Source organism: Muscardinus avellanarius (genome assembly GCF_963383645.1).
Source record: "Muscardinus avellanarius genome assembly, chromosome: 3".
Taxonomy (NCBI): Eukaryota; Metazoa; Chordata; class Mammalia; order Rodentia; family Gliridae; genus Muscardinus; species Muscardinus avellanarius.
Window position 1 is genome coordinate 132,847,954 of NC_137788.1, and position 25,612 is coordinate 132,873,565.

The window sequence follows — 25,612 nt, forward strand, 5'->3', positions numbered from 1 at the left end:
CTCAAAGCAGCTACAGATCTTGCACTGCCATTGCTCCTGGGCCAACCCCCATGGTAGAGGGTTGCGGAGGACCAGTGAGCACAGTGGGGCTCTGGAGCTGGTGCTCTCTCCACATACCAGGTTATGACCTCTTCCTCTGGACCAGTTCTCCAAATGTCACCACTACCATCACTACTACTTCTGGCAGCACTGGTACCAGCCATACACGAGTGCTGACCTGTGTCAGCTCTATGCCTAACATCTTGTGTGGATTATCTCACGTAACACCTCTATGCAGTAGGTTCTATTCTTATTCCTATTTTACCAAGAAGAGCAGGCTGCAAAGAAGTTAACTCACCCAATGAGTAAATGACAGAGTCAGTATGCAAACTGTATGTGACTCCAGAGTTCCAAGCATTAGAAAATTTTTATAAATCCCAATTGTTTTTATGGAAAACTTTCTAGAGTATATTAGATCTCTGCCTACCCAATGCAATATAGGTTTTCTCTACCTAATATTATGTGACAGATGATAAGTTTATGTGTCTTTGTGTCCTTTAATATCAGACGGCAGGTGTCATCGCTGCTGTCCTGTCCACTGCTGCCAGCTCTGTCTTTAACAGCTGTTTCTATCTCCTCAATAAGTTAATCAAATAACCAGCACTCAAGAAGTTGAGTAAGTTTGAGTGAGCTAGGCTCTCCATAAGGATTCAAGAAATAAAATAATAAATGCTAGGTTTGTAACACTAATTATTTCAAGAATTTTGAGGAATCTTCTATTTCTGAAATCTCATTCAAAGGCTTGAAGTTGCTAAAATTGTCTCATTAAATAAATCCTTTTGCTATATTAAATTAGGCATATTAATAGCTACGTTATGATCCAGTTAATTGATACTTTGATGATTATTTTCATTGGTAAAGCAAGGAAACAAATATATTTATTGGACTATAGGAGTGCAGACTAAACTCATGAGTATGTTTCTGGGAAGGGGGGAAAGAGAGGAATGGGACTAAAAAGAGAGGAGATTTCATTTTTATATGTGTGCATATATAAAGCAAAGAGGGCAAAAAATTAACATGTGTCCCCGGTAATTTTTTTATATTATTCTCTGTATGTCCCAAACTTTGCCCAATTAAAATCCAAGTTAAAGAAAAGAGAAAGAAAGAAAGAAAATCCTATTCCTAAGCCATACCTCTGTTGTAAGATTTCCTTTGGTATATAAAAAAAAATAAACTACCTTGATAACATTTTAATCTCCAACTTGAGGTCTCAGTTGTTTTTATAGTTATTTTCTTTAGTAGTTTTTCAACATATACTTGTGATTATCTCATTAGAAAACAGATTATTTGATGGATGAGTTGGCTGCTGTAATCAGACAGCATGTGTGATGCTAAACATATTATTGTCCCTACCTGGTGTCATTTTCTCCTATCTGTATAAGGAGATTGGACCAGATCAACTGTTGAGTAGAGCTTCTGTGCTTCCTGAACCCACCTCATGTCCACAGGGGAGAGCAGAAATGAGAGGCGCTCCCTCAAAGAGAGGGTCTAGGCTCCTCACACCCACAGCGATTGTGTTCTTTTCCCTCTTTACTGTCAAAAATTGTATTATGTTTGAACCAAGTGCCCTGGACTTGCAAAAAGATAGACTGAAAACAAGTAGGTGATGTCGAGCAGCAGCTTGGGCTTTAACATGTCCAGTCTTGGCAGGGAATAAGCCTACTTCATAAAGAGTGCAGATTGACTCCTTGTGTGGTTTTGTGTTCCCAGCACAATCGAGTTTCCTTTTTAATCTTGCCTAAAGAGGTAGTGAGAGGGCAAGGCTGACTTTGACAAGAACTGGAGTTCTGAAGCCTGAAGGTACACAGTGAGATTCTATTTTTTAAATTTTAAATACATTTATTAAGTATCTTCATTTTTTCTGCTTCTATTATACAAAACTGTTAAATAAATACGTCTCCACAGTCACTCAAGCACACACCTATGCACTTCACAGATGAGGTAGAGAAGTCAACAGGATTGCACGCGACTCCACACAGACAGGACCATGCATCCCACCCTGTCCGCTGGAAGCGAACCTCAGTGTCCAGGTCCTTAGGGCAGGCTGGTATGCGGACGGTGAGATTCCAAAGCAAGTCCAAGGCCATTTGTCTCTTTTTTAAAGACTCATTTTCTCCCATGAAACCTCATTTAAGGAAGATAGAAAAATATTCCAAACAGAAGAAAAACTAGAATCTTTTAAAACCATTTATCATTTTCTCTAATTCATTAGAAATTGGCATTAAACTTTCAAAGTGAATTTAATTACGTGATTTTATTTGAAAAGTAATTGACAAGAAAAACACTCTACGAATCGTTTTTACTTCTCCTCATAGCATTACCTAACTGCACAGCTCTTACTGCACAAGATTCATGATTTACCAGAAAAAAATGTGGAATGGCCAGAAAAGCACCAAAATCATCTTCTTTTTTTTTTTTTTACTTCATCTCTTTCATTTAACAAATTATGACCTGGTCACTCATTAAATATTTGGAAAGTTTAGGAAGGAGGGGAAAATGCCAGAGTGTGCAGGGATATTTTCCTCGGAATATCCCAATTGTTTGGTAATATTTAAACTTTGGCATGTTCCTTTCTTGGTATCACACTGTGTATTCAACTGCAGTTTAACTTTTTACCTAACAATTTCTCATAAGCCTTTACATATATGATTTAAAATTCATTATGAAAACATTTTAAAGGCTACATAATGTTCTATATTAAAGATGTAACATAATTTTTCTTGGCCACTATTGTATCCTTCAACATTAGGTTATAAATGCTAAATTATTGATTATTAATAAATGATTTCCAGTTATTCTCTGTTATCAACAAACTCCCATGAACATCTTTCATCTTTGTATGTAAATCTTCATAATCAGGGGATCTCCTAAAGGTAGAACTCCTTAATCAAATGGTATGGGCATTTTTGGAGCTGAAAAGCCAAACTTTCATTTAGAAAAGATCCAACACTCAAGCTACAAGTTTGAAAATTATTCACATGATCATAGAACAGCTTTGTGATAGCATCCTAGTCCAAGTAGTTATGAACTTAAATTTTAATATTCACACTTTTCTCCATCCAAATATTCATTTGTTCATTCAACTAACCTTTAATGACCTTTTATCGTGTGCTGAGCAGTGTACTGGGTCCTGAGGACACAGCAATGAACAAAGCAAAAAAGGCCCCTGCTTTTCTTGGGACTTAAATTCTCACAAGGAAGGTAGATGATAAAGAGATATTTAAGATAATGTCACAGAGTGGCAAGTACTACAGAGAAAAAGAAAGTAGAATACTTACGTAGGAATAGAGAATGTTTCAAGATGGAGCATATAAAATTTTTTTCAAGGATTCTTTAGTGACGTGTGAGCAGTGGACTTGCTATGCACACATTTTTCCTCAGGAAACCTGGAATGTCCAGCTTCACTTTGGTGATAATAGCGGTCCTTTTGGGGCCTGGCTCTTGCTCCTTGTACCTACAGAGGAAATGAGGACATGCCTTTGCTCGAGGATCTGGGAATCAGGCTGTTTTTGATTCCCAGCCTGTCAGGCTTCCTGTACAGATTCCCAGCAGGTTCAACCCATCCATCATAATTGTCCCAAGTGGTTCTTAACTGTGTCACATTCTCTCAGAGCATATTCGAAGGGTAGCAGAAAAGATGAAATCAATGCAGCCGTAAAATGTGCCTCTAGAAAAGGAAATTTCACATTTGACTGCAAATAGACTCCATCTATTTAAAATATCCTCCTGATTCTGTTCTGTTTGATCTTCCATCAGAATTTGATCCATTGAGTATTTTGTTCCATCAGAGTACATCTCAGGGCGGGGTTTTTTCCTCGGGATGTGTTTCAGCATCCAGGAGGACTCATTTGAATAATAATATCTTCAAAGCAATTGCAGAAATTATTCCTAGAAAATTGCTGCTGATCCAAGTGGCCTTTCCTCTCAGTTCTCTTCCTTATACGTCTCTGCTTGGTGAGTTCCCTATTTTTGCCTTTTATTCTCTTTATAAAGGTTAAGGACTTTGAATCTCAATTTAATTGACACTTAAATCTAAGGCAGTTTCTAAGTTTTATAATCTGAGAACTGTTTTGTTAACTTGCAGCTTCCAGAATACCAGACTACTGCTTTTGGAGGTTTTCTCTTCAGCCTTACAGATTAGGTGGTGTGGGCAATTTGTCATTTATTTTGGTTTGAAATTGCTAAAAAAAATTAAAAAAATAAAAATAAAAGTTTCTATCTAAGGGAAAAAAAAGGAAAAGGGGGAGAGCAGGTCTTTTCATGGTACAGGAAGTGATGCCATTGGAGATAGTTGCCTCTGATTTGATGGTTTTGTCTAGTGCCACAAGGTTTTTTTCAAAAGCTAATATCTCAAGGGGAGTGGTGGTGGTGGTGCACACCTTTAATCTCAGTACTTGGGGAGCTGAGATAGGAAGATCTAAAGTTCCAAAGTTTGCCGGGCATGGTGGCACACACTTGTAATCCCAGTACTTGGGAGGCTGAGATAGGAGGCTCTCAGGTTCTCAGCCAGCCTCAGCAACTTAGTGAGGCTGTCAGCAACTCAATGAGATCCCATTTAAAAAAAAAAAAAAAACAAAACAAACAAAAAAAAAAAAAAAAAAAAAACAGGGGCTGGAGGTGTACCTCGGAGGTAGAAGGCCCCTGGTTTCAATCACCAGTACCACAAGAAAAAAAGAAAGTAAGTTCAAGGCCAGCCTCAGCAATTTAGCAAGACTGTCGGCAACTCAATGTTCAGCATATTAGCACTTAAAAAAATATTTAGGGGGCTTAAAGGTAGGTTCAATCCCCAGTACCAAAGGGAGAATAAAAGCCAATGCCTGTGGATGGGTGACACATTAAGTTGAGGACACAGGAAAATATCAAAATTAGAAGTGCCCTTATAGTGGCCCTCTAGTGAAAACTAGAACCCTATAAAAGAAGCGACCCCCAAGCCCAGAGAAGGTGGTAACAGACCAGAATCTAGGCCATCTAGCTTCAAATCCACCACTCTTCCATTGTGCCATGTTATGCCCATGAGTGCATTCACAGGGCTGAGTTTGACGAGTCGCTTTCCAGCCGAGTAAATAAGAAGCAACAGCAGATGAGGGCCAGGTGGCTCTGATGCAGGAGGGATAGGAGGAGGACTGGGCAAGGGGAGCACAGCTGAGCGGGGCATCTGGAGCACCCTGCATGGCCAGGCCTGAGCACTGAGAGCGTGGGGGTGAGGACAGGGGTGAGGGATAAAAGAGAAAGCACCCGGAAGAGAGAGACTGGGACCTGCAGGGAGGGCCAAGGACAAACCTTTCCCTGTAATTCTTTTCTTTCCTTTAGTTCTGTATGGATTGGGGATATTTAAGAACTGGATTTTTTACTTATAGTAGCAAAAGTACTGTCCTAGAAGTTAAGAAGATCCACCAACTGGCTGTATAATCTATAATCTTGGACAGCTCATTGGCCCTCTCTAGCCCCAGCTTCCTCAACTATAGTAATAACCACACAGACTGGAGAGGAGGCTCTGTGAAAAGTTATTTACACAGGTTGTGACCATCACAGAAGTTTTCAGAGACTTCTCACTTTTCAGATGAGAAACTATTTATTTATTTCTCTTTGCATTCTACCTCTGAGCTACACCCCTGCCCTATTTTTTATTCTTTTATTCTTTCTTTCTTTTTGGTGGTACTGGGGTTCCTGGAAACCCTTCTACCTCCGGGCTACACTCCCAGACCTATTTTATACTTTTTATTTGGAAATAGGGTCTTTTAAGCCAGCGTGGCTGACTTTGAACCTGTGCGATCCTCCTGTCTCTGCCTCCCAAGCTCGGGGATTACAAGCGTGCGCCACCAAGCCCGGCTATTCTTTATTTTAAAACTGGGTCTCATTGAGTTGCAAAGGGCCTCTCTAAGTAGCTGAGGCTGTCTGCGAACCGCGATCCTCCTGTCTTACCCTCCCAATGCTGGGATTACAAGCGTGCGCCACCACGCCTGGCTCAGATGAGAAACTTTATATTCTGAGAGCATGCAGCAGAGAGTGGCAGAGCTTTGGTTTGAACCCAAGTTAGTGGGACTTGAGCGCTGGGGCTTGTTTCCTGAGCCTATAATAGTCTATTGAGCAAAGAAAAGGTCACTTGAAAGTCAGTGACCTTTAAGATCCCTCCTGTGTTAAAATTGAGGACTGTGGTATAATTCTCTGGGTCCTGGTAAAGTCTCTATTCTCTCTGAATATTGCATATGACTTTTGAACAATTCTAGCCAGCTGTGGTCCTGATGTTTGTTCTGTACAGAGTTCAACACATTGTAGATGACCTTCACCAAAATTAAAAAACAGGGTCAGACAGATGGCAACCCTGATTTGGGGGAATAATAAAGATTCTATTCACTATCCATATCTAAGCTCTCACTCTGAGCCATAATGTGAGGGAAGAACTTACTCTTTTTCCTACAATTCAGTTATCTATATCAATTACTTAATGGATATGTTTAGTTTTTGAGAATCTGAGCACTGGCTCATAAATTGAAGAATGTTTTTGCTTGTCCTTCTAGGCAATGGATTGTTTACCATTCTCTAATGATGATAATCGTGTTGGATTTTCCCTAATACTTGACTGTTTACCACAAGGAGATCTCCTTGTACCCAATTTAGGGATCCAGCTTACTCTTACATCCACATGGTGTCTACATATATGGAAATAATTTTTTTCATAAAGAAATTTAGCTTAGAGGTGGCTATGGTAGCATATTCCTATAATCCCAGTACTTGGGAGGCTGAGATCGCTGTTTGAGGACAGCCTCAGCTAGTAGTGAGACTCTCACCAACCTAGCGAGACCCTGTTTCAAAATAAAAAATAAAATAGGGCTGAGGATATGGCCCAGAGGTAGAATACCCTTGGGTTCAATCCCTAGAACCAAAACAAAAAAGAAAGAGAGAGAGAGAGAAATTTAGCTTTGAAATATATTTTTTCTATAAGTTTTCTTCATGGTAGTTATTTCAGAATTTTAGAATGCAATAATGAGTTTGTTTTTTGTTGTCGTTTTGTTTTCTTTTGTTTCACGTTGAGGCATTCAATCATGTAATCATCACCCGGATCTTCTGGTGTTTTATTTTGTTTTGTTTTGTTGCTTTAGATTTTGAATTTTCCCTAAATAACTGCTCCAGAAACTCTCAAAGTTACCTAATTAGTGATTACACTTTGCAAATGAAGAAGAGCATTTCCCAGCTAGTTGACTCAGTCAGTTAGAGCAGGTTGCTAATAATTAGGCCACAGCTACAGGTTTGGGCTGTATGTGAGCCAGTTAGTAGTGCAGGCATCTCACAAAGGTAAGGGTGTAGCTGTGGCCCCTCACTGAAGGACCGGGTGAGAATGCAGATGTCTCAATAGACAGCCATCCCTACTAGGAGGAAAAGTGCTAGTGAGTCCACGGTATCACACTGGGATAGCGCATCATAGCACACTGGAAACAAAGAAGGAGGGAGGGAAGGGGAGGGGAAGGAAGGAAGGAGAGAGAGACAAGAAGGGAGGTGAAAGAGAGAAAACCAACAAATGATACTAGACAAGTTCATGGAGATAAATAATAGAAGAAGAATGAGAGAAGGTGCGGCAGAGGCCTGCCATGACCTCTGATCGGGGCTCCCATTCCTAGCAGGCCATGCAGCGGCTGTGTCTTTACCTGCTCACTGGATCTCACAGTGCTGATGCACTGCTTTAATTTGGGAAGCCTTTCTCTTGAGAGGCATGTCTTTTCTTGCTCTAAGTCTAAAGTGCTCCCCTGTGTGGCATTCTCCGTGACAGATGTACTACAGTTATGCTTTAGCTGACTCCAAACCCATAGCTTCCCAGTGCCTGAGTGGTCTATTTGATGTCCAAGTGTGTTTCCTCTGAGAGCATGTCTTTGCTGGAATATCATCCAAGAAGGTAGGAAGGTATAATCCCTTTGTTCTAAAACAGCCCCGGTTAAATTCTGCAACCAAAACCCACCAAAAGTCTATTCTAGCAGAAGGTCTAAACCTCATGTGCTGCCATACATAGCTAGCCCTAGGCACAGCCTGTGATGAGGTGCTGTTGTAGAGAGACCTAAGAGTCCTCCCCTCTGAACTTCCATTTCTTAGATGGTCTGGCTTCCACAGGATTCTCTATAAGGATAAGGAATTTTAAAAATATTTGACCATCTCCAAGGCGACAAGATTCTCATGTAAATCTCCCATCCATAGCTTTGCTTCCCATCAGAGTCTCAGAGTCTTGATGACAGGACTCCTTGTAGGAGCAGCCAGCTTCATACATGTCCGTCTGTGATTATTTTACATGTCTGTTTCTCACTGATGAAGCCCCATCATCCTTCTCTGATTTCTAACCTTCCTGCCTTCAGAAACTATTCTTTTTTTTTTTTTTTTTTTTTTTTTTTTGTTCCCTTCGTGGTACTGGGGATGGAACCCAGGGGCATTCTACCTCTGAGCTACACCCCCAGCCCTATTTTTTTATTCTTTATTTTGAACCAGGGTCTCATTGAGTTGCAAAAGGCCTCACTAAGTAGCTGAGGCTGTCTGCGAATCATGATCCTCTTGTCTCAGCCTCCTAAATGCTGAGATTACAAGCATGCGCCACCATGTCGGGCTAAAACTCATTCTTGAAGGGAAGCAAACATGCAGCCATAGGCTGTTCCTGTGGGCACATGTGCCCTTGTCTCCTCCCAGGAACCACTGCTCCTCAGCCAGCGCTGACATCCACTAGTGGAGGCATTGCCCCTCAAACAATCTTCTGCCCATCCAAGATGGAGACTTGATTTCCATCTCCCAAATAGTTTGCATTCGCTCTTGGAGTCCTGCTTAGATCAGAAAGGACTAGCATCATGGCAAGAACACTGTTTCTATCATTCTTATGATTGATAACAGCTTCTAATTTAAAGTTAAAACACACAAAAGCTCACGGCTGGAGCTGGCTTCTAAAAGAGAATCTTAAAATTTGGACTAAATACTCGCTTTTTGGCATTTTCGCTTGAAATGACAGTGTAATTATTCCACTGCACAGAACCTGAGGGAAAAAAATTTAAATTTTTTAATTGCTGGCATTTGCTATTGTACCTTTATAAAGTATATAAAGGTTTTACTTTTCTCTCATGTGGCCTTGTATTTTTAAATTACTCCCAGTTTGTCTTTACTTAGCAAAGACATAGCATAAACAATCAAACATAGCACTGCTCACTCAAATAGGGCTGTGGCATAATAGTTGTTGGTAAGTTAACTGGGACAGTTTTGTGAAAACCCTTTAAAATGCAGAGAGCACTATAGTCCTAAGATCTGGTAAAGATGGGCTTATACATCTAAAAACATGGACATATTGGAGACAATCAATTCCTTCTATCTCTAAACAGAAAGAAACAATCATCACAGTAAGTGATGTTAATGCTTGACTTTGGAGAATTCAGAGCCTGAAGCATCTATGCCCTCTCTCTTCCTCCAAGACCTCCAGGCCATTAAGAACATTTAGACCATAGGACAGAGTATCCACTTTTCTAGTGCAGCAAGTTTTGATAATTGAAATGCGTGGTTTTGTAGGGGAGAACAAAACTTCCTTTCCTTTCTTTTCTTTTTTTTTTTTTTTTTTTTTTTTTTGCAGTGCTGGAAATGGAACCCAGGGGCATTCTACCTTCAAGCTACACCCTCAGCCCTTTTTTAAAAAAATTATTTATTAAAGTAGCATATTCCCATGACTTAAAATTTAATTCAATATATAGAGGAACAAAATGAAAAAGGGAATAGTTCTTTGGTTTCATTTGTTATGTAGTTTCTGATTCCAGTCTACCCATAGACCAACCCAGATACATCCCTAAGAGGACACCAGACTACAAATCACACTTGTCAAAAGAAACCCAGTAAATGACAAGGATGACAATACACCGCATAATGCTTCTCATTAAAAAACAAAAACCTTTAGGTATTATGAGAATGTGGCAGAAGAACTTTAATATACTAAAAAGTGAGGAGGTACTAGCAGGTCAGAAACAGCTCTTATGGGCATGTTTGAAAGTATCCTAAAGGAGCCAGGCGTGATGGCGCACTCTTGTAATCCTAGCATTCGGGAGGCTGAGATAGAAGGATCGTGGTTCACCGTCAGCCTCAGCTACTTAGTGAGGACCTTCGCAATTCATTGAGACCTGTTTCAAAGTAAAGAATAAAAAATAGAGCTGGGGGTGTGGCTCAGAGGTAGAATGCCCCTGGGTTCCATCCCCAGTACCCCCCCCAAAAAAAAATTATCCTAAAGGCTGCAAGGAAAGGTGCCACCCTGTTCTTTAGGATTGGTGGGTAAATTTTGAGTGAGAGTGAGACATCAGCAATATACTTCTCTGAGACCATGAGTGTATGTGTGCAAGAGATTATGGGATCTGTTGACCATATCAAAGTAAATTAAAAGCATATTTTTTCCTTGAGCAATTTTATAAAATTTTTATGAAAATGCTAACTAATAGCTTTGAGTGATCTCTAAGATAGCCCTCTGGCAATGACTTTTAATGATATATATACACTGGCCAGATGTTCATATTATGTGTTTGTGTCAAGCCAAACTAGGATCTGTTTCTTCCCACCTTTGAATGATTATGATAATGTGATAGTATGTATATCTTGACCACTCTCTTAAGTGAGATCACGATATATTTAATCTCTGGCAACAATTTCTTTCCATAGGCTGCAAAAACCTCCACATTTTCTGGAACTCGGAAACTACCATGGGATTATGACTTTTCTGTTTATGATGGAATTATAGATATGACAGCCCCAGACTTCTTAGCATTCAAGGAACGTTTTAGCTTAGCTTGGGGGAATATTTTATCTCTCTTGGAACATATCCAGAAGTTTCTAAAAGACTACGCAATACCAGAAGTCAAAATAAAAGGGAAGAACTTGGTGGCCCTTCTTCCAGAGTTTGAGCTGAATAATAGACTTACCAGACAAAACATTCTTTCAGTGTTTGAGAACCCAGTTTATGTCCAAATGCTGATAAACCTTCCAGGACAGAGGTTCAAGGGCCAAGATGGAGAGGCAGAGGCCGCCATAAAGATCCAAGCCACATGGAAATGCTACAGAGCAAGGAATATCTTCCTCATTTACCGCCAGCAGAAGTGGGCATCAGGTGTGATCGCCATCGCTTGGCTTTTACATTGCCATAAGACTCGACTGAAGAAGATCCTGAAGGAATCGCGTAAGCGACACCTGGAGAATTTCCGCACCCGAGCCAAGGTGCACAAGCTGCAGCTGTTAAGGCAGACCTCTTTTTCTTAACATTTTCTGCTCGAACAACTGCCATAAGTTGCCTCTTTATCTTTCCTTTTGCTCTCCAACTACCCACCCCCAGCCTCTCCCATCTTTTATTTCCCTCCGTGTTTAATGCACAAGCTCCATGTTGGTTGGTGTGTCATATTTTAGTTCTAATCAGGAATCTGGCTCTTGTGCCTGCAAAATCTGCTGCAATTTTTCTCCAGACAAAAAGTCCCTTCATTTTGACTCTCGTAGTTCAGTCAGAAAATCAATGTTTTAACTGCATTACCTTTTCTCCCTATATATACCTTCTGGCACTTTAATTTGCTAGTAAAAAAAAAAAAATCTTCTCTTGTCTACATTGCTGTCACCACTTTGTCAGAAAGTATTTAAGTTTGCAGACAGCCTTTTAATTAGTGCTCACAATTTCATTTATGTTTGCTTTCTCTTTTTTTCATTCATATTCTGTTAATTAAGTGAGCTGCCTCTAATCTTCCCCTGCCAGTAGCATCATGTAGCCACCTAATTAAATTAATTGGGGAAGATGTTTTAAGTATGTAATTAAATCAATTAATATAATTTATGCCTGGCTTAACTGTACAGTGGAAAAACAGCTGAAGTTTGACTAGATGAATCCACTACAGCTTCCTGTCACTGATCAATGCTCTTCTTGATTTTTAGCATCTGGCAGCCAACTGGAATCGCATCAGGACCTCCAGGAGGACTATTATCCATATCCCATCATTAGGTATAACACTTTTGCCTGCAAATCTATCAGCAACCTCTATTACCCACCACATTATGGCTCCTTGATTGAGTTCAAGGAAGGCCCCTTGTTTTATTCAAATTGGTCTCGGCAGGAAAATGTTCTCGACATGATGAGAGTAATAACACAGGGCCCTCGCTTGAAACGGCGTTTAATTTGGGGATTAAGCAAATAAAGTCATTATGTGGGGGCTGCTATTCAGTGGAGAGGTGATTTGCTGTAATTCGCTTTCATCTGTATGAAATGAACTAAAAAGTTGTATTTTTTCCCCCTGAAATAACAGATAATGTTTTCGATCTTCTTTAATGATAGGAGAACACGGGCTTGTATGTGTTGTTGCTGTTACGCCAATAAGCCAGGATATTGCTTGTATACTGTTTTTAATCAAATGTGCAGTCAAAATGATAAGCTACATTCTCTGAAATTATTTAGTTCTAATTACGAGCAGATGGGATGCTTTATTTGCACCTAGGGCGCCTGAGCAAAAGGAAATGCTGTGTGAACAAGAATAATTAAGAAGTTGAATAGTGTTTTTTGCGCTTAAATAATCTGCAGTTTCATGTTAATTAGCACTAATGTAATTATTTAATTACATTTATGAATTGGGGAACTTAAAAGCTGTTGTCTGAAACACAGTGGTAAAAAAGGTGTGCCAAAATGACATTGAGAATTTCAGAAATTTGCATTGGAAGTTCTTTTAAGACATGAGCTGCTGTCAAAATGTTTGGGATTTGTTGGCTTGTTGTTTATTTTTCTTCTCTTTGTTTCTACCTAGTGTACTAAATTTCCTGGGTGAGGCCAAATTTCCTCCACTGACTTGGTAGAATTTTGGCAAATTTTTGGTAGAATTCAGCAACGTCCGCTGAACCTCCATATTATACATTAGCTCTTTGTTAAGGCTTCTTAAGTAAAGCAATGCATTAAGTAATCTATTCTGGATTACAATCTAGTTGTGCTCTTGTGTAAGTATTTCTGTTTCTGTATTGAAGTGTAGTATAGAAACAACACATTTAAATAGTTACATGAAAATAAAATCATTAAAACTACTAAAGAAACATAGTTAAGATTATTTCCAAATGAGTAATATAATAACAATAACAAAGTGATACAAACTTCTCTGGATTCTGGAGCATGTGCATGGCTGTAAGTACACATAAAAAAATTAAGAAAATGCTGCATAGAGCCCTTTAGTTTTGCTCTTCTTTATGGCTCATGGAGAAATTTATTTCTTCTTAGGATGTAAGTGAGAGGAGACAGATCTGAATTTCGTTCCAACTTAGGCTTTTGTTTTGGTGAGACTACTTTTGCACACAAAATTAGTTCACACACAGAAATTGCACTTGTAATTGATTGCAACCAGAGAGGCTAATTGCAGACCCAATTAACTGACTCGGGTCCTTAGAATAAGGTGCAAGAGCTTTTGCTTCTGCAACTAATTGTGGACCTGACCTGATATTATGTGGGGAATTTTGTTGTGCTTTCTCCATTTTATCCAAAACTAGAGCCAGTGAAAGGGCTGGCTTATTTTGCAACGCTGATAAGCACTTATGTGTTGCAGATCATTTCCATAAACTTCTTCCATCCGACACTCCGTCTTTGACCCTTCAAAAACTCCCATGCAATTGGCCCGCCAAAAAAGTAGAAATTTGAAATAATGGTAATATAAACCTGGAATAAAAAATAATTTTGAATGAAAGTGTTAAAATTTCAAAAGGGATTGCTGAATGTAAAAAAAATTTAAGTTTGATATTAAAACTAGTTTTTTGTAGGTTGTATGTACTCAGCTTAAATAAAGACAAAGATCTTTCTTATTGAAGTACTTTTTGTTTGCAAACAACAATACAAAAATACATTTTCAAGGGAAACTGATAATTATGTACTTTTAAGAAATAAGAACAAAGTCAGATATTTTTCTCAGTTAAGCATTTAAAATGACCACTAGCACATCTTCAAAAGAGAATAATATTTGGGCTTTAATCGCAGAAGAATTTGTATCATCCGAACTCTGGATTTTATAAAATGACTTGTGGCTATTAAATTAAGTTTAAACAGCATTAATCAGTCATCTCATGCCTCTACCACAGGCATAATTCTTAAATTATATCTTTTTTTAATGACGGGGCACCTTTTTCTTGCTTACCACTTTGGCAAGAAATACACAAAGAAAATTTCAGCTAGATACCGCATGGCTTCTTTGTTTTTTGCATTATTCCTGGACTTACCTACACAATTCATAAAAATAGAGGTAGATGAAAGTGAAGCACTTGTTTTCTCTAAATACACTGCAAAACCCAATTTATTCAATCTAATGATTTTTCCCATAGTTGAAACCAATTCACTAGTCAGAATCATTTGGTAAAATTGCCGGGTTCAGGTAGGCACTTAAAACAAGTTACTGCCTTGTCTCCTTTTTCCATTGGCAATTTGCTATAGAATCACCCTAGAAATAATTACTCTGTGCCACCAGCCAATTGGGGTGGCACTAACTTATGTGAATCCTTAAAATGAAAGCTAAGTACTGATAACCACATAATATATTGCAGTTATAGGCATTTGGTTATTTGCTACACAGTTTTACACACCCAGGAATAATTGCATTCTCCAAAACATGAGCACAGAAAAGATGGCCTTTCAGTAACATTTTTTACTTTAAAACATTTATAATGTATTTTAAATGCATAGTTTTATAATATGAACAATAAGACAATTATATATTGCCTATTAACCTCTTTGAAAGGGAGAGTTAAGAAATTTGATTGACCGTTACATATCTCAGGTAGTATTCTTAGATGTAACAAATATTTTAGCTATTTTTATCCCACAGGAGAGATGGAATGCTATTGACTAATCATCCAAAGAAACGGATTGGTCTTCCTTGTAATTTCATAAGATGATAAAAAAAAATCATCCTTTACAGAATATATAGGCTGATCTCTTAATTGGATATTGCATATTTTTATCATTTTTATTAATGAAATATAATTATAACAAAATAATCTTCCATGGTTCATAGCGATAGAGTCTATTTTAAGCAAAATCTATCAGTCAAATAAGAAAGAACTACAACCAAGAATCCTAATTCCTCTAGAAAAACCAGAGGTCTAAATAAAACCCACAAACTAATCTCGCTTCCAGTTTCTTTGGCTGAGTCGCATCCTCCACTTTAACCCCTGTGCTGCCTCATCACAGCACATCGCTTGGTGCTACGTTTAAACTCGGTGGCATTTTAAAATGCAATGGCATTGAACGAGTTGTGCCAAGAACTGGGCTCTGAATCCGTGAGCAGGCTTCCGAGGCCACGGCCAGCCGATTAAATACCCTGGGGTGTTTCCCCTCTCGCTTCTCGTCCTCTTTTAAAGTACTAAGAGGAGATACATTGAGGTGGGATTTTTTTTTTCTTCTCTCCATGTAGTCTTTTATTTCATTACCAATTGATTTAATAGCCAACAGTAATGTACATAGTTTTGGCTTCATATCCTTTTTTTTTTCCCTCTCTGGGCAGTATTTTAACAAATGATCCTTATGTTAACACAATTAGTGATCTCCAGAATAGTGGATGCTGCTACGGTGAAGTTCATGAAAAACATTTTCAGCTGGGCTGTACTGTCACAAAAGCCTTAAAGATAGGAGAACTTGCTTTTGTGTGCAATTGACCATACACCCAACCAAGAAAGCCCCAGATGCTCAGGAGACAGTTGCTTCCTAACTGCACGTCCTCCCCCTAATTAGGAGGAGGAAGGAAGCCCACCCCTGTCTGCAAACAGGGCAGGGTCGAGGACAGCAAACAAGAGCACAGATCCAAGGGCACACTTCCACGGCACCTCTAGGCACACTGGCACCTCTCTACTTCTTCATTTTGAGTTGACAACTCAAAGGTTAGGTGGATTCTGTCCTTTCCACCTTAGGGCTGGGGAATTGGCACTTTCCATCCAGTCTTCTCAGTCTTCTACATATATTTTGGCGGATAATATGGAATCCATAGTTGAGCTATGCATTCTTAGAACCTTAGACCACTAGACCCTTGGGACAGATGCACTGCCAAGATATCCCAGACAGCCCTTTCCAGAAATGTCCAGGTCTTGGGGAAATTACTTAAACTTTCACATTTCTTTGTAGCCCAAACTCGGAACATATCTGCATTCATTCACATCAAACAAATCAACACTCATTCACTGGTTAAACCAGAGTTGGCCCGATGATCCTATAATATAAAAATAGACAGCTGGTCTTGAGCCATCTAATGCTGTACTGTAAAGCAGAGATACAGCGCTGAACTGCATGCTGAGTGACACCAGCTCATGGGCTTTTAATGAAATGGATTTATATTTAGATATGAATTGAAAGTAATGCATTTTTCATATACTAAGTAAAAGTAGAGTCTTTGTAATCTCCTTCATTCTCATAAAACATTAAAATGTTTATTCGGTTGTTCTCAAATGTTCTTATCCCAAGACCCTTTACACTCATAATGGTTATTGAAGACCCTAAAGAGCATTGGTTTAAGTAAATTGTATCTATTGTTATTGACTGTATTAGAAACTAAAACTGAAAAACTTAAAAATAGTTAATAAACATTACCAGTGCTAACCTAAATTACACATTTTTGTAAAAAAGGTATTTTTCAAAACAGATATTTAGTGAAAGGGTGTCACTGTTCGACAAATTTGCAAATCTCTTAATAGGATGTGGTTGGACTCTCATACCCGTTTCTATCTCAGATTTGTTGTACGTGTTGTTTTCACTGAAGCATATGAAGAAAATCTGGCCCTACAGAAATAAATATTTGGAAAAAGTAGGAATATTTTACATGTTTTTAGCCTTCCCAGATAATCGTGTATATCCTTATTTGACTTCACACTGAACTGGACACTGATAACATGAAGAATCAGTTGGAATGTGGAATCTGCAATCATATCAGTAAACCTTTTTGTGTTTGTTTAACTTGGGAGAATAGATTGAAATTTGTCTAACTTGTGAGAGTAGATTGAAAAAAGCACATAATAGTATCATTTTGAGAACAGTTCTGACCTTGCAGATCTCCTGACACAGTCTCGGTCACCCTCAGGGCTGCAGTCCACAGTTTGAAGGCCACTGGCTGCAGTTGTATGCAGTGCTGGGCTGGTCGCTGACAAAACGCTGGAACAAAAGCAAGCCCTCGCCCTCTTGAAGGTAGATCCCTTGGCCATCTTATTTGAGAATGTTTTCAAAACTCAGAGTGATCCTATGAAGGATTACTTCTCGGTAACCAGGAATATATTGTTAATTCCTTCTCTGCCGTGAGTACCACTATAAAAATAGGACTTGGAGACAGGAGAAACTCAGAGTCAGCCAGAGGGTAATTAGCCAAGTGTTTTGCCACAACAGGGGTCTGTCGCCGAATCACACGGAGGCCTGGTCACTGAGCCTGGCCTCACTCAGGCTCTGGGATCTCTGTGGCCACAATGAAGAGAAAGTCAATCCCAGCAGAACTAGTCTGCTGGATGCAGAGGCAGGGAGCATTACCTGACAGGTGTTTGTGTGGGAGTGGCTTTTGGAAAAGGCGGTGACGGTAGAAGACGGAGAAATATTGCCAGTAACCACTAAACCTCCTTGGTTCAGGAAAGGACCAAGAGCGAGGCAGCCCTCAGGTACCCGTCTTCGATGTGAAGTGGAAGCAGTCATATGTTGCAACTACTTACTTAAGAGAAGACGGAGCATTCTAGAAACTGGGAATATTTTGCAGGTGATGAAGATGGCCATCAGAAAAGAGGCTGTGTTCCTCACCTGACTGAGGAGGAAGAAAGAGAGCTTCTTTCCACCAGTGAGATTTCTCTGTGCTGATAAAGACCTGGAAAAAATCTACAAATCACACTTTCCTTCCTTGAATCCACCAGAAGTTGTCCAGATCAGAGAACCCAATTAAAGAGAGTTCAATGAAAAGGATAGGATGAAGAAATCACGAGGGGAAGAAGAATATAAGCGACCATTCTTTGAGTCAGTCTGCAGACACACGATGTTTGCGCGTTTGACCGTGGCTCTGGAGCTGGGGTGGTATAAGGGAGAGGAGGGCTAGACAACACAAGGAAACAAACAAAAATGAGGAAAGTATGGTGAAGAAAGCACACACGAGGAGACAGCCCGGGGAAACTAAAAACCTCCTTAGAAAAGGCTGCTCAGCTGCACCTGCTGGTAATGAGGCCTCTCGGCTGCATAAGCTAGAACTGTACTCCAGTGGTTCAAATAGTTTTGTGCTCGTAGTAATAATAGATCCCCCACATTTAAATTTAAATGTAGTAACACTTGTAATCCCATCATTTGAGAGGCTCTAACAGAAGGATTGCGGTTCGCAGACAGCCTCAGCCTACTTAGTGAGGCCCTCCACAACTTATGAGACCCTGTTTCAAAATAAATTAAAAAATTTAAAATAGGGGTGGAGGTGTAGCTCAGAGGTAGAATGACCCTGGGATCAATCCCCAGTTCCACACAAAAAAAGAAAAATCCCCCCAATTTAAATTTCTTTTGAGAATTTCAGTCTGGCTCAGCTGAGGTTAGGAAAAAAACATTAGTAACAGTAACAATACTTAATAAGTGTATATTATGTGCCAGGGACCTTGGCCCTCCTCATCCCTCAATCACAGGTGCAAAGAGATGCAGGACATTTCAGAGGGATGGTACTTAGAGGCAGTAAGGGAACAAAGACAATACTGCAGAATAGTGGCTAAAAAGAATACCAGTTTATGATCTGACAGTACTGAAATTTAGGCGTCTGGAAGGGGCTAAAATCAAAGCATCAGCAGAGCTGTGCTTCTTCCCAGAGGCTCTGGGGGGAAAAAAGTTTCTTAAAAAGAATACCAGTTTATGATCTGACAGTACTGAATTTTAGGCATCTGGAAGGGGCTAAAATCAAAGCATCAGCAGAGCTGTGCTCCTTCCCAGAGGCTCTGGGGGAAAAAAAGTTTCTTGTCCTTTCCAACTTGCAGAAGCCACCCACAAAGGAGTCGTGGGTGGAAAGAAGGCAAGAAGGTTCTGGGTCCTTTCTCCATCTCTAAAGCCAGCGATGTTCCAACTCCCGGAACTTTCCTCGTAGTCCAACCTCCTACCTACTCTTCTGCCTTGCTCCTCTACGTTTTCAACACCCCTCTGATTACATCAGGCCCAGCCAGATAATCCAGAGTAATCTCCTGATTTTAAGGCCATCTTATCAAAAACCTTAATCTCTTTTGCATTGTTTCTGCTTTGTCAGATGACCTAACATATTCACAGGTTATGGGGGTTAGGACGTGGACATTTTTGGAGGGTCATTGTTCTGCCCACCATGACAAATTGTAAACTAAAGAGACAAAAGAATCATGGGCTCTGGTCCCTTTTGAAGTTCTCTGTTCTCACATGGAGAGTCTGGTCTTCTCTTTTAATTTTTAAAAATTGGTACAAGAGAAGCTGGGCGTGGTGGTGCATGCTTGTAATCCCCGCGCTTGGGAGGCTGAGATAGGAGGATCGCGCAGGTTCGAAGCCAGCCTCAGCTACTTAGTGAGGCTCTCAGCAACTTAGTGAGACCCTGTTTCCAAATAAAATATAAAATGGGTCTCCCGGGGTAGAAAGCCTCTGGGTTCCACCTCCAGTACCACAAAAAAAAAAAAAAAAAAAAAAAAAAAAAAAAAAAATTGGTACAAGAGCCGGGCGTGGTGGTGCACGCTTGTAATCCCAGCATTTGGGAGGCTGAGACTGGAGGATCAAGGTTCGCGGACAGCCTCAGCTACTAAGTGAGGCCCTCTGCAACTCAGTGAGACCCGGTTTCAAAATAAAAAAATAAATAAATAGGGCAGGGGGTGTAGCTCGGAGGTCGAATGCCCCTGGGTTCCATCCCCAGACCTACCAAAAAAAAAAAAAAAAACAATTGGTACAAGAGCTAAATATGTACAGTAGCTGAACTACATAATTTGGAGGCTTATGTGATCTTAGATAAGAGACAGGGCCCTTGGGTTGCGTTTCCTCACCTGTCACAGGAAAGGGTTGAGGATGATGGTCCCTCAAGCATCCCCCAGTGTTCCTAGTCTGACTCTGGAAGTAACCGTGTCTTTGTAGAATATATTCCAAAGTGTCTTGTTGCCATTGGACATGTGTGCTGAACTCTCTAGTTTCCTGGCTAAGCACTGTTGCATTTAATATTTGCTGCCAGCATTATTGACATCTTTCCACCTGAGTGTCAATACTTGTGCCTTGTGCATGTACGAAACACAGAGATAAATCTGACTTTAAAAATGAACTGATTCCCACCGTCTGCTCTGCTGACGGCATGTATGTTGCTTGTCACAGAATTAGTCATTATCATTGTGTGCTTTGGAAGGGCTTATACCTCATAACATTAAAATACCTTCTATTTACAAAACAATTTATAGTTTATAAAATGTCTTCATATCTGCTCATTCATGTGATCCTCTATAACAACGTTCTGAGATTGTTAACGTGATTCTTTAAGATGGGTGTATTTGTAGGGTTAACAGAGTGAACAGTTCTGCATGGACATTTTATATGCATCCTTGATCAGCGATAACAGAGATATCAAATAATTTGGTGAAAAACTGACCTCAAGCACTTGAGTGAAAAACAGACTTATTCACTTCCATGCTGCCCATGCGGCTACAAAGTGATCAAACATCTTTTATATTTTAAATTGGACATCATCTTAATGAGACACCACATACTGCCTTTTATCTTTACTTTTGAAAGGAAATGCATTCACGGAATGCTCTCAGGCCTTTTCCTTAATCAGACTTTATTCTTTAGGCATTTTTCTTACCTTCTTGTAGTCTTCATATACGTTATTCGCAATGCTTCTTTTCTAAACACTTTCTGAACATAGACTTATACATATGCAAAATCCAAAGAGCGACGATATTGCAGTCACATACAAAGACAACGTTGAAATTGGACCTATCTATATTAGCTTTGATATGTGGAATGGTTCTCTAAATTACTCGAAAAATTAATGATTTTTTTCTGAAATAATTCATACAGCCCCGTTGTCCTTCTGCCTCTTCCGTTCTTACATTTAAATGAATAAAACGGAGAGACTTTCAGATGAATTGTTAGCTCATTTTGTTTCCAGACATTGTCTAGTGTTTAAACACTGACATCAAAGCAAAGAGCCAATTATCAGAGTTCATTTGGTCTGAAGCCCTGTTGCCTGAATTGCTAGAGTTTTCCTTATGCTGACAAGGAAATGTGACACATTTTGAAGATGTGGTCTATAAAATCACTTTATCTACAGCAGTTGAACTTGAAACATGTGTTTGGGCTCGCTAACCACAAGGAGGCATTGAAGTATCTCTTCAAAATACGGGAAGCAATTTTATTTAAAAAAAAAAAAGTCTCACCTTCAGAGGCTGAATTTCATATAAACAGTTATGCTGCTTGCGAGTGCGCATGCCTTTCAAGTTCATGTCAGGATCCACTCTTTTCTTCTTCTTTTAAGATCTGAAATATCAGCAGAAAGTGTTGCTGCTGTTTTGCTTTCCTGGAAGATTTTTGGACAATCATAATCCATGTTTTCCTTCTGCTCCCTTTCCAACAGAAATAAAGGCAAACTGCAGGACTTTTCTCAGTACCAAAAAAAGTAATTGCCTTAAATTCTCTTTCCCTTAAAGGTTAAAAGTTCTTTTGATTGACAGAAGAAGCCTGTTTCTTTGCTACGAGAATTCCTTAAAATATATATTCCTGACAGGCGTTTATCAGAATCTATGTCAGTTTAGAATGTTTCTGGTGCCATTTCAAAATGTCGCCTAGGATGTACAGAGTGAAAATCCTAAAAAATATTTTTTAAAATCTGAGTATAATGTCCTTACTTGCTGTTTTGAACACTCACGTTAAATGTCAGAAATTTCCTTCATGTTGTTGTAATCCTGACTCTGAGGACCTTTGTTGGTATTGAAAACTATGAACCTTTGTTTTGCAGAATATGCTGCTTAGCACACCTTCCATAATAATGCTTAATCCCCGGAGAAACAAGGAAGGACCTCAGTCTTGGGAGTTGTATTGTTTCTGCGAGATGCTACAGAGAAAAATTTTTTTCCTGGGAATGTGGACTGTGACATTTTTAAATTCTCATGTGCCATTTTGCTATATTGACTTGCTCTTTCTGGGTTTTGACACCTTTTTTGCCTTGTAGGATATTCCCAGCATGTGCGAGAACATATTGCCGATTTTGACACACAGCAGAACATGCAGCTGGGGAGACTGTGTGACATCTTAGGTACAGTAAACAGTTTTACACTAAGAACTCTGCATTGTTTTATCAATGAGTGTTAATAAAATGTTTCTTTTTTATATTTTTATCCTATGAAGAATAAGCTTTGATTTATTTATTTATTTATTTATTTATTTATTTATTTATTTATTTATGTGTGGTACTGGGGATGGAACCAGGGGGTTTCTACCTCACCGGGCTACACTCCCAGGCCTATTTTTATATTTTATTTGGAAACAGAGTCTCACTAAGTTGCTGAGAGCCTCACTCAGTAGCTGAGGCTGACTTTGAACCTGTGCAATCCTCCTGTCTCAGCCTCCCAAGCGCTGGGATGACAAGTATGTGCCACCACACCCAGCTAAATGTTTTGTTTTAAATAACAGAGTTTCCGTGAGGTCAGCTGGAATGAAAAAGGACATTTTGATCAATTATTTGGACAGATTTTTTTTTTCTTTTTGCTATAGATTTGGATAAGAATTTCTCTCCTATAGACCAAAATCTCCTTGACTCACTCAGTTCTTTAGTAAGTCAGGTCAAAATGTTGTATTTACATTAGTACTGTTATTATCTAGCATATTACCTGGGAAATGAGAGGAAGGCAGTACCAGAAATGAAGCATTGTGTTTTCACTGAAAAATAAGAGTAAAGTGAAGATACATTTTTAAAAGCTTTTAATAAATACAGAGCATTATGTTTTCACAAAACATGAAGTGCTGAGCGAAGGGAATTCTTAGAACTGCGGGCTTTAACTGGGTGATGGGTATGTCGTTGTATAAGTCAAGTTCTAACAGTGGTTGGGTCAGCTTTCAGCCGTCATCAGTCTGGGGGAGAAGGGTGTATGAATCCAATGGCTTCAGTGATGCTGGTCAGGTCGGGGTCAAGAAAAGCTTAAAAAAAAAACAGATGGCAAACACTAAGCAGTAACATGGAGCCAGTTTGTGAGAAACTGGCCAAAATTTCAGGATCAGGCAAACGTTCAGTTTTTATTAATTCCCAAATAAGAACTTTTTTGTTAAAATATAATTGCGTTGGCCCTTATTTAAGCAAAACAAGGAAGACTTTTGAATTATCGATGACCAGCTTAGCTGGCTCCCTGGGATGACATACTTTATATGATTCATTATATTTCAGCATCATTATTATTTTATAAATGCCATTTGGTAACAAAAATACATCAGTACTTGAAATTTACAGTGTCCTAAAATAATAATAGTGTAATTGCTTTAATCTATTATCTAGGCACTAATATTGTTTTTCAGCATTAAAAAAATTTAATGACTTGAGATTGATTTGTTAGTGCAGAGCCATTTCAACTAAAAACTTGACTGGACGGAAACCTCGGAGGTGCAGCAGAGGGCAGACTTTGCTCTAATTTATTTGAATTATTTTTTCCTTTAGCTTTTTATATACCTTTCCATATATAGAGCAAACCATTACCCAAAGAACTTTATGAAAGAGTCTCATTACTAGAAAAGACTTGGAAGCATTAGGCTTCTATTGTAAATAATTCAGTAATTTAGTCTTGTCTACTGGCAATCGAAAATTTTGTGAACATGGACGTTGCTGAGAGATCATTCGTTTTCTTGGAACCCTAACTTCATGCTATGCAGTGCGATCACAGAACGTCTTGAAGAGGAGTAGCACTTAGACGCAGGAGATGAAAGACAAAGTACTTCCCTGTGAAGTAAAAATATGAAGAAACTATAAAAATTATAATAATTTTATGGAAGAGTAATTATCCTTTTTATTCCACTAATTGCTAGCAAAGGGCGGTGATTTGTTCTGCTTATTTAGGGGAAATAATGATAGTCTGATCACACTGATAGGCTTGTCACTTGGTATTGACTGTGAGGTCAGGAAGGCAGGTGGAGACCCAACGGCTAGTATTTCCATTTCCTAGATGAGATGAGTAAAAGAGTAACTGATTTTGACTACTGACTAAGCATCAAAGCAACTTTCATCTCCATATCTGCTCCTTTCCACAGTTTACCAGTTAATTGTGAATATTTATATATTCATGATGAAACCACACTAAGTCTGGATAATCAATCTAGAATCACTAGATGTGTATTCCTTTGCCAGAAATAAACAGGAAACAGGAAACTAGCAACACGATTTCTTATCATTTGTAACCTGGAAATTTCTTCTCAAGAAAAATTCATTTTTCTGCTGCTACAAAATCTATAAACTATATTTGTTGTCTTTGTGTCCTGTTCTTTTATACTTTACTTTTTTAAAAAAAAAATCACCAGTTTGATTTTTAAATCTACTTATTTGGCAAGACACTGCTTTCTTCTTCAAAACATAAGATTAGGGGTAACTAATTTGATTATTCATTGGCTAGATTCAAATTATTTAATTACTATCTCTTCAGTTAATTTCTTTCTTTTTGCTTTTTGTGGTACTGGGATTGATTTCAGGAGTACTCTACCACTGAGTTATACCCTCAGCCATTTTTATTTATTTATTTATATTTGTTTTGAAACAGGGTCTCACTAAATTGCCCAAGCTGGCCTTGAACTTAGGATCCTCCTATCTTAGCCTTCTGAGCTCTGAGATTACAAGGTGTGCGCCACCATGCCCAGCCTCAATTAATCTATTTTGACGTTTATGTCACAATTTGGCTTCAAAATTAAGTGGGCCACTTAATTGTTTATGTGTATGGAGTACCTACGCCAATCCCAGAACTGGGTCCGTTCAGAAGAGGTCACCTCTAGGTCTCCAGAGGTCCCCCTGGACCATATTCTCCCACAGGGCATGGATCTCACCAAGTGTATTCAATGCTGAACTTCCTAAACCACCCCATTCTCTCAGTCAACTGACCAGTATTTACAGAGTGACTGCTGAGTGAGATACTCGACACTTTACACGGGCTTAAGGAAAGTCAGGAAAGAGTACACACCTTGAATTTAAGGAGATGGAGAGATCGAGAGATTGGAAGCAATAGCAGGGAACAACAGAGGACACTATCTCATCATGTTAGATCCAAAAGGACGGATGGGAAGGGGCACAGGTGTGGCTGCAGGGTAGGGAATCAGTACTCCGCTCAGGCAGGGCGGGCCATGAGCAAATCCACACACCTGTGCTGTTCATTGAGCGCTTACTGTGTATCCGATTCTGCACCCAGTGCTCTACATAAAGCTTTTTATATAATACTTTCTAAAACTCTCTGCCCCAGGTGGTTTTCCTCCCCATTCTATAAGTAACACGCCATGGTCCCAGGAAGCTGAACCCGCGGGGTCTTCCAGTTCTCTCTTGCTCCTCCTAGCCCAAGGCAAGACTTGGCACCTCCCCCCTGGGCCTCCTGGACACCTGGCCTGACTTGTCCCCGCTCTGTTCACAGCTGTGGCCGCCTGTGAAAC

At 39.3% G+C, this 25,612-nt stretch overlaps 1 protein-coding gene across 1 annotated transcript in view; it reads left to right on the forward strand.

Moving 5' to 3' along the window:
• The window catches only part of IQCH (IQ motif containing H), a gene marked incomplete at both ends in the record, with an annotated part of 227,693 nt that overhangs the window by 102,966 nt on the left and 99,115 nt on the right, over nucleotides 1–25,612 (forward strand). The window contains 4 exons of the mRNA XM_080691646.1: nucleotides 121–260; nucleotides 10,693–11,244; nucleotides 11,944–12,010; nucleotides 22,173–22,256. Coding sequence (XP_080547772.1) covers nucleotides 121–260; nucleotides 10,693–11,244; nucleotides 11,944–12,010; nucleotides 22,173–22,256 — 843 coding nt within the window. The remainder of the gene's footprint in view (nucleotides 1–120; nucleotides 261–10,692; nucleotides 11,245–11,943; nucleotides 12,011–22,172; nucleotides 22,257–25,612) is intronic.